The sequence below is a fragment of the Salmo salar genome, chromosome 04 (genome assembly GCF_965601325.2).
Source record: "Salmo salar chromosome 04, fSalSal1, whole genome shotgun sequence".
NCBI classification, from domain to species: domain Eukaryota; kingdom Metazoa; phylum Chordata; class Actinopteri; order Salmoniformes; family Salmonidae; genus Salmo; species Salmo salar.
Window position 1 is genome coordinate 46,912,602 of NC_138294.1, and position 10,483 is coordinate 46,923,084.

Here is a 10,483-nt window from a genome sequence, read left to right on the forward strand (position 1 = left end):
AAGGGTTTATAATGGAGAAGGGTGTATAATGGAGAAGGGTTTATAATGGAGAAGGGTGTATAATGGAGAAGGATTTATAATGGAGAAGGGTGTATAATGGAGAAGGATTTATAATGGAGAAGGGTGTATAATGGAGAAGGATTTATAATGGAGAAGGGTTTATAATGGAGAAGGGTTTATAATGGAGAAGGTTTTATAATGGAGAAGGGTGTATAATGGAGAAGGATTTATAATGGAGAAGGGTGTATAATGGAGAAGGGTTTATAATGGAGAAGGGTTTATAATGGAGAAGGTTTTATAATGGAGAAGGTTTTATAATGGAGAAGGTTTTATAATGGAGAAGGGTTTATAATGGAGAAGGGTTTATAATGGAGAAGCTGAAAGGGACACATCTACCTTCTTCATTGAGGAGGACCACCTTGAACCTCTCCAAAAAAGATATTGCCAGGAACTGTCAAGTCCAACAGCCAGCAGAAATAAATCACAGCTTCATTGTGAAACTATTAAGGTCTACAACTGAGGGTCTTCTGTTTCAAAATATTTTGTCAGGCCTTTAGTGAGAGATGTGCAGCACTGTCTGGCGCAATGTGTGAGGCCAACACAATGAGTCATTGTGGCTGTAACGGGAGAGAGTGGACTGTTGAAATTCACAGAGGAGGGATATTAGTCACAAGTCGGTGCACTGCTCCCATATCGACAGGACTCTGTGTACGGCTAGTCTACTGCAACGAATATGGCACAGGGACAATGGGGCTTCTTTTTTTTTTACACCTGTTGACCTAAACAAGCCTGTTGACAAGCTGTTCACAGGGCAACTCAACTCAAAGGCAAACATGGACTTTAGATGATGTGATCATAAGCCAGCTATCTCAATGTGTGTAGAACAGTAATGACATACTTTCTCAGTAACTTGTCATAATAGTTATTTGATGTGGTAGAAAAAACACCAATAATATCCTCCATTTTTAAAGACCAAGGGTTTATTTGTCTTGGTTTTGGTAGATTATACATCCTGCAAATAATCAAATTATGTCTAACTATTTGACAATCCTGTTACAGTTGTGCTCTATACCTCTTTTTCAAAAGACTGGGGCCTTCATCAATATTATTCTTATTTTTCAATATTATTCCTCCCGGAGACAATCTCGTCTTCTTCAGTTCTCTTTATTGGAAAATGTTGGTGTCCTTCCAACTCCTGACCTACATTTATATCAAATCAAATGAACAGAGCTCTATTGTTGTGCTCATCCCCGTTAGGCCACTATAACCCTTGAGAAAACAAACTATAACACCGGAGCGCAAATCCAAATTACAGGCACAATTTATAAAGCACAAATCCTCCTGGTCGACTGTGTTCACTGGAGGATAGTCCAAGGAAAAACAACAGCCTGTCTTGTGCTGGAATTCTTGCCTCAGGTAGAGCTCAACAATATCATAACGTTTAGCCTCGTCATTACGTGCAAGAATGCCGTGCGACTGTGCAAAAGGGAAAGACGTACATCAAGTACTGAAATCGCACAGAATCATATGGAAAATTCGCCCGTAGAAAACTGACCTAGCATAATGACAAATATCAGACCAATTTAACCACTCTCATGAGAGAATACATACAAACACTTTTTCAGGGCAATACCAATGCATAGATAACAAACCCACATTTCCGGCAGAAATCACTAGTGTATAGCCCAATGGGCTAAAGCCTTGGCGTCTCAGGCAAGGACCTTCCAGTACACACTCAAATGTATACATAATGTACAAACAAAACATATCAAACAAACCCATGTTATACGCTCTGCCAAAATTACATATGTTAACATATTTGTATTTACAATAAATATGTTGATTAATATTTCTTGGTACATTCTGAAAAGGCATATAGTTTCAAACAGCAGTATTTAGCAGAACAGTAAAGTGATTGTAAAAATAGTCTACTCTATAAAAACATGCTATGGCCAGTTAGCTGTATTTTTCTATTATATACATGTACACCTGTATGTTTAGATAATACCAGATTTACTGTATTCCAGCATGCCATAAAACAAAAATGAGAACTGCAATGAATTGAAAGAATTTTCTCCCCAATTTTTATGTCTTCTACTACCAAAATGCTACCAACAATGTTGTTGTACTGAGAATATGGGACATCACATTGTTATGAGTTATGTTGACATTTAAAAAGAAACAAAAGCTTGTTTTTCTCTAACCAATAAACAATGCTCTGATTCATGTTTAATGAAATAGATATGAATGCTGTGCATTTTCCACTGATGTCCTCTGTAGTAAATATGTAAGTCAGAGAATGAAAGTTAAGATGAGCACAGCTGGTCTGGATACAAGAACTTCACCACCTCCCTGATCCCATTCTCACAGGTCCTGGGATTGGGAATTTTCTTCTGATTGTCTTCTTCCTCCTTGAATCTTTTCCAAGTCTCTGTGTAAAAAGAACAAAGACATGTTGCTATCCAACAGCAGACAAACAGCATACAAACCCATAACAACTTTTCCCCCCCAGCAGGAAACAAGATGGTCACTGACAAAGAAAAACAGTAAAAAAAAAATGTTTTATCTGTTGAAATGAAATTCAATTTCCTTTGGTCTACAATATGTCTAGTCTATGACCTTATGTCTAGAAATGGTTTGAGCTGTATTGCCTAACTATTCACATTGGCAAGGAAAAGCTCTACTTAAAAGAAACTAAAGGATTACAAGATTTATAACTAGAGGACTATTCTACTTTTAATTACCGGAAAACATAGGATAAACTCACCTTCATCTAATGTTGCCAGTAAGGTGTAGTTATCTGGATTATCTAGAAGATCTTTCTTCAGAACTTCCCCAGTTTCCATTAATTGCAAAACTCCTGGGAAAAGTGAAAATACAAAATGGGTGATATTCCAAATAGTAAGGTAATCCACAGCTGTAACTTTGTTATTAACACTGCCATGCAAGTGCCCTCTATACTCCCCCCTCATAGTTACCTCCTACTGTCTTCCATACTTGCACTTCAACTTCAGCAGTCCCTTGTCTTTCAATAGCAATTACCCTAACTGTGTCCTCGGTCTGAACCTTTGACGATGGCTTAACTTTGTACACCGAGAGGTTGTTATTGTCATGTCCAAGATTCATGTTCATGTAACAGTCAGTCCTGTTGCTCTCAGCTTTAAGTTCTAGGGGCAAGAAACAGAGAGATTACTTGTTTTGTCAAAACCTATGGTTAAAATAATTGTTCAGACTTGCATTGTGAATGACGCTGAACTACCTGGACAAATCTTGCAGCACTTCCCCTCGGTTTTCGTGGGATGTTGGCATGGATACTGGCTGGGACATGTGAGGCGTTTGCAGTCCTGTATGCCATCCTTACAGGTACACAGGATGCACTCCAGGATCTTCCCCAGGACAGGATGCCACACGTCACCATGAGAGTAGGTGTTGCTGCTGTATTGACATGCTGAGAGAAAAAGAAAAACATATATTCTTGTATTAAATATTATTACAATCACAAAGCTGTAAGGGTTATATTGTATACACTAGTTGCTGAATTGTTCACTTAGAAATCAGAGCTTTTGCACTATAAAAAGGCCACAGATGAGCTCTCCTGTTTTGGAGGAAGATGGAAGTGAGAGGAAGAGGAGGACGAGGAAGGACAGTTGTCTCAGATGAGATCAGGGCCACATTGGTTGACCATGTGTTCAACCACAGAATGAGTAGGAGGGAGGCTGGGCAGAGAGTTCAGCCCAACCTGCTACACGGTTGCATCTATCATCCGTACATTCAGAAATGACAACCGGTAAGTTACCTACCATCTACACTCACTATGCTCTTTATGTAGGTATACTGTAGTGTACTGCAGTCCGACGAATCACTAGGCCTGTGTTACTCAGTGATTGTTGGCCAATGTTACAGTAATGTAATTTCATATGGAAAGAAAATATTATTTTAGCTTACTGTAACCAATCATATCATATTTGTGGATCTTCTGCAGAGCTGAGAGACGGCCAGGCCGTGGTGGAAGACACCGTTCACACCGGAACAGGATACTGCTATTGTGAACACGGTGGTGGCAAACAATACCATTAGACTACGAGAACTCCAGAACCGCATAATTGCAGACAACACAATATACAATAACATTCACCAGGTGGGCTTGTCAACATTGGGCCGTGTATTACAGCGCAACCGAATCCGGATGAAACAGGTCTACAGGGTGCAATTTGAGCAAAACTCAGAGAGGGTTAAAGAACAGCGCTATTAATATGTGCTAGAAAGTACTACTGTGAATTTACTATCATATCAGCACTGTATAGACACATTACAGTACTGTAATCCAGTGTATTGTGCCTCACCATATTGACTGGTCTAGGTCTACGTCACATATTGTCTTGGAGCTGGATGCCGCTGCAATTCAGCACATTTATATTTACAATGACAAGGCTGGCTTCAACCTAGCCAAAAGAAGGGGACGGAACATTATTGGCCACCGTGCCACTGTGAATGTCCCTGGACAGCGTGGAGGAAATATCACCATGTGCGCAGCTGTTAGCCAGCAAGGCGTCCTCCATCACCATGCCAACCTTGGTCCCTACAACACCGCCCTTCTCATCACATTCCTGGACACACTACATAGCATCCTCATTCCAGCCGAGCAGAGGCCAGGCCATGGTGGAAGACGGCCAGTCCAGGTATGTTGTCTCTTGGGACAACGGGAGTTTCCACCGGGTTGCTCTGGTCCGCAACTGGTTCATCGACCACCCACAATTTGTTCTATACCTCCCACCATATTCCCCATTCCTAAATCCAATTGAAGAGGTTTTTCGGCGATGGAAGGTGTATGACCGATATCCCCTTGCACGCATGCCTTTTCTCCAGGCAATGGATGATGCATGTGGTGAAGTTGATGTGGGGGCTTTCGGCGGCTGGATCCGTCACTCCAGAAGATTCTTTCCCTGCTGTTTAGCCAGGGAGAACATGGCTTGTGATGTACAGTCGTGGCCAAAAGTTTTTGAGAATGACACAAATATTAATTTCCAAAGTTTGCTGCTTCAGTGTCTTTAGATATTGTCAGATGTTACTATGGAATACTGAAGTATAATTACAAGCATTTCATAAGTGTCAAAGGCTTTTATTGACAATTACATGAAGTTGATGCAAAGAGTCAATATTTGCAGTGTTGACCCTTCTTTTTCAAGACCTCTGCAATCCGCCCTGGCATGCTGTCAATTAACTTCTGGGCCACATCCTGACTGATGGTAGCCCATTCTTGCATAATCAATGCTTGGAGTTTGTCAGAATTTGTGGGTTTTTGTTTGTCCACCCACCTCTTGAGGATTGACCACAAGTTCTCAATAGGATTAAGGTCTGGGGAGTTTCCTGGCCATGGACCTAAAATATCGATGTTTTGTTCCCCAAGCCACTTAGTTATCATTTTTACCTTATGGCAAGGTGCTCCATCATGCTGGAAAAGACATTGTTCGTCACCAAACTGTTCCTGGATGGTTGGGAGAAGTTGCTCTCAGAGGATGTGTTGGTTGTTACCATTCTTTATTCATGGCTGTGTTAGGCAAAATTGTGAGTGAGCCCACTCCCTTGGCTGAGAAGCAACCCCACACATGAATGGTCTCAGGATGCCTTACTGTTGGCATGACACAGGACTGATGGTAGCGCTCACCTTGTCTTCTCTGGACAAGCTTTTTTCCCCCAGATGCCCCAAGCAATCGGAAAGGGGATTCATTAGAGAAAATGACTTTACCCCAGTCCACAGCAGTCCAATCCCTGTACCTTTTGCAGAATATCAGTCTGTCCCTGATGTTTTTCCTGGAGAGAAGTGGCTTCTTTGCTGCCCTTCTTGACACCAGGCCATCCTCCAAAAGTCTTCGCCTCACTGTGCGTGCAGATGCACTCACACCTGCCTGCTGCCATTCCTGAGCAAGCTCTGTACTGGTGGTGCCCCGATCCCGCAGCTGAATTAACTTTAGGAGACAGTCCTGGCGCTTGCTGGACTTTCTTGGGCGCCCTGAAGCCTTCTTCACAACAATTGAACCGCTCTCCTTGAAGTTCTTGGTGATCCGATAAATGGTTGATTTAGGTGCAATCTTACTGGCAGCAATATCCTTGCCTGTGAAGCCCTTTTTGTGCAAAGCAATGATGACGGCACGTGTTTCCTTGCAGGTAACCATGGTTGACAGAGGAAGAACAATGATTCCAAGCACCACCCTCCTTTTGAAGCTTCCAGTCTGTTATTCAAACTCAATCAGCATGACAGAGTGATCTCCAGCCTTGTCCTCGTCAACACTCACACCTGTGTTAACGAGAGGGTCACTGACATGATGTCAGCTGGTCCTTTTGTGGCAGGGCTGAAATGCAGTGGAAATGTCTTTTTGGGATTCAGTTCATTTGCATGGCAAAGAAGGACTTTGCAATTAATTGCAGTTCATCTGATCACTCTTCATAACATTCTGGAGTATATGCATATTGCCATCACACAAACTGAGGCAGCAGACTTTGTGAATATTAATATTTGTGTCATTCTCAAAACTTTTGGCCACGACCGTAGATGAGGTGCTGTGGCCAGACCCAAATAGGAGGCAGGATGCAGCCCAATGTCTTTTTTCTTACATTTTGAATGTGTTTTTCTTTTTGTGTTTAGAGTTTTGAAAGAATGAGCCAATTTCATTTTAAATGTTTGTACAGAAAACCCATTATCTTACTGAACGTTTTTCCTGGTTTTCTCCTGTTGGGTATGGAAAGTGTTACATACAAAACACAAGTGTTGGAAATAAATGACAATGTTTTTGTTACAGTATTGCATTTGTGTGTGTATATTTGAGTAGGTATACATTACTGTAACAATCTTTTACAACCGGCTACAGTGTAACACTGAAAATACAAAAAGGCATACATCTACTGATGGGATATTAATAGTAGTGTTTTGTGTTGAGCACATCAGCGTGTTGGTTGGTAGACAGGTCTATTCATATGAGGCGTGTGTGTATGATTTTGATGCAAAAAAAACTATTTTGGAAAGAGAGAAAACAGTTCTGAATGCAGTGTTTGCTTTTGCTAGAGATTTGTAGAGTTTAGCATTTTGTGTTTGTGGTTTTGTGTTTTGTGTCGAGAGTTTTGGGAAAATGGCCCAAAGATTCAGCAAACGTGTGGAAACAATTGTGGAAAACTGTAATACATGGACTGCTCAATGACCAGAGAACCGGTCTCCTATTGTAGGCCATGAAAATAGGAGAATTATCAATAAGTCTATTATCAATGTAGGGCTGTCATTAAATTCTCACCCTTCTGGTGGTTTTTCTGCAGCAGGAAATTCACGGTGGTCTCTGCAGCACCTTTGAAGTGGAGTTTGGGCAGGCTCAGGCCTCTGGGAGTACCCCTGACTGTAGATGGAGTAGAACGGACAGCGCGCCCTTGGAGCTGCTCTCCAGCACACTGGTCCAATGAATGCCTCTTGTATATTCACGGACACAAATAGACACAGTTACTACGGGATTATTTTAGATTCCCGTGCAGTTCCAACGCCAATGAGTTGACCCCCCCCCCCCTTTTAAAATACAGTAACACAGGTAGATATGAACATGGACACATGGACAGTACAGATATTTCCCCTCAAATCAAAATCCCCTACACACACGTTTTCATCAAAGTTGATTTGCATGTCTCACAAATGAAGATGAAACATTATTTTTTTGTTTTGTGGATATGATGGTTTTACAAATCTAGAAGACTAGAGTCATTAATGAATGAACAGAGAAATACATACAACACCTCGGTTCAGCTGGTGGCCTCTATGCTCCACCGATGAGAACCCATTAACGCCGCCATCTGATCACAGAAAAATTAACAGGAGACATACTTATTTACTTTGATATTTCCTTTAATAACAGAAAGTATGATGCAAATCTGATGTGGCAAGAAATACATGTTAGCACCTTTGCACACTAGACAGCAGGTATCTGGGACTGAGAATGGCGAGGAGCAGGTCAGTGGCTGGCAAGTTTTCAGAGCACAGAAGATATTTCCATTCTAAAAACAACAGTGGGCGAAAAGGTGAAGGAGATACAGAAGGGAGTTCAGACGTTGCAGAATAGGGTGGCATTGGTTACCACAGGGCATTGTAGCTACAATAACAGCTCCAGTATTATGGCTAGGTCATATCTAAGTCGTCAGATATGACACGCGAGGAAAAACTCCCAGTTACATTCTCAGAATAATGAGCTGTACCTCGAAGCCGCCGTTGTAAAAGAACAACACCGTAATCTACAGGAAGAGAGAAGTGTGACTTACAGAACACGTACACATGACACACTGGTTGGTTTGTCGAGATGGGAAGAGGTCGTGGTTGGCAAAGGTCTCCCCTGGTTGGTAGATAGTTCCATTATACCTGCAGGACTTCACCGGGGCTCTCAGGCCAGCTGGAATCCTAGGCTCATCTGAGGAGATAAATGGCAAGCACAAGAAATGTCGGTGAGTGCCAAAGCAGGATGTTGTTCTTGCTGTATTGTATGGCAATGTCTGATCCTACCTGTACAGCGAGGGCAGCACTGCTCAGAGTCAGTCACTGGGTTCTCACACCGCAGAGTAGGACACTTAATTGTGTTACATTTCACATGGCCTGTCTAAGAGAGGGAAACGGTACATGTTTTACAGGCATACCTTAAAATCCCAGCCACCAAAATCCTTTCAATCGACTGCCAATATTATAGATAGCGTGTAGCCTAAATCCTCTGCATGCAGTAGCCTACAATCCAATATCACTCAGATTCAGACAGTTTGATACTGTAGTCTATATGACAGTGTTGTGGTTTCATACTGTATTAAGCTAACCTACAGATGAGACTAAACGGACTAATGGCGTATTCTAATTCTATGGGTACAGTACCTTAGTGCAGGAACAGCGCATACAAAACATGAATCCAAATGGTTCCAGATAAGGATGCCAGCTGTCTCCTGGACTGTACGTTTTGTCTTTGAAAGTACAGAAAACTGAAGACACTGGGTGCAAAAAAAAGGGAAAGATGGAAGGTAAGAAGTTATTTGAGCGGCTGAAGCGTTTACCATATGAAGCAAAACAGGAGTTTTCATAAACATAACATGAAAGAGACTGATCTCAGTAAAAAAAAAAGTCATCCATGGCTGACAAACCTGTCAGAATAACTATCTACTGGCAAAACACACGTGAATTAAATCACTATGCGCAGTCAGAAATTATGTTACGTGGTTATATCATTCAAAATATTACGCTACCGGAATAAAGATAGTTAAACAAAGTTCTGAAACAAGGTACTGGAGGAATACTACACTAACCTTATAGATAGGACAGAAATACACGCACTGTATACACTTGCCAAATATATCAAAAAGTTGGTTGCAATGATGAAAGTCAGAAAATGAAAAATGACACAAGCGTATATCATCGCAAGTACCGGTTGTTATGTATTCATATAGTAAAGCTCAGAATGTTACATGTTGTTTTTAACTACATCATAGACGCATTTCTATCAGTTGCAGGTAACGATTTAACTTTAGATTTGCAGACCGTCTGTCCTACCTTTCCTTGTTCTTATAACATCACCACCACAACCAACGAACAAACGAATGCAAATTAATAAGAACATATGCTTCATGTTGAGGGATAACTCCTTGTCAATATGAAATGAAATTGCAGCAACTGCGACAGCAAACCCCAGGACAGTGTGAAACTCCCCATAAAATCACGAATTTATTATTGGTTTTCACGAAGGCGCCTCCTACAGGAAGAATACGCCAATTTATAAACTGGGGTGAAATGAATGACGTGACGCTGTCAAAGTTCAGGTCGTCAGGAGGTTGAAATCATATGCTTTGTCTCTAAAATGCACAGTAGCCCTAAAATAAACATGTTCAACAACATCCAACTAGACATTTCGATGACATCCTAATGAAAACGGGATGGGTGCTTGTGATGTCATAATAAAAATGGGATGGGAGCCTATGATGTCATAATGGAAATGACATGATTTTCAGGTCAAAAGCCTGCTGCTCATTTGTTAAAGATTCAAAGGCAGATAAGAACTTTCAATAGGGAGAACGAAGCTCCTACTAGTGGCGCTGTTTGCTCAACGGAACGACCAGCGTTCGGGCGGCGGTGGAGCGACACAAAGTCTGAGGCTCCGTCATGACAGACGTCAGCGAGAGAGGCCACGGCAACTGTCAATTGGGTCCAATGGTTGAGAAATTGAAATGGCAGTGAAAAAGATTAAGCTTACTTCCACTGTCAAGATAATTTGCACATGTGAGATGAAGACTGAAGGGCCGACGCACAGTAATTCGTGTTGGAGAATTGCCCAATTAGATATGACAGTGTGTATTTTTTAGGTCTCAAAGCAGTAAAACATATTTAGATACTTTTAGGCCTAATGCATTTTTGTCTCAAGACATCTACCCTCCTAAAAGGCAAACGCGCCTAGTAGGGCTACCAACACACTGCAATGTTATGGGA

At 41.5% G+C, this 10,483-nt stretch overlaps 1 protein-coding gene across 1 annotated transcript; it reads right to left on the reverse strand.

Moving 5' to 3' along the window:
- Nucleotides 1–960: 960 nt before the first annotated feature.
- Nucleotides 961–9,732, reverse strand: LOC106603096 (chordin-like protein 2). The gene is made up of 11 exons (XM_014196303.3): nt 9,554–9,732; nt 8,885–8,997; nt 8,528–8,621; nt 8,290–8,435; nt 7,935–8,028; nt 7,766–7,827; nt 7,284–7,452; nt 3,260–3,448; nt 2,979–3,167; nt 2,768–2,860; nt 961–2,431 (listed from the first exon to the last, which is right to left on the reverse strand). Exons 1-11 carry the CDS (start codon nt 9,627–9,629, stop codon nt 2,307–2,309), a joined length of 1,350 nt encoding a protein of 449 aa, XP_014051778.1. The 5' UTR covers nt 9,630–9,732; the 3' UTR covers nt 961–2,306.
- Between the last annotated feature and the right edge of the window lie 751 nt (nt 9,733–10,483).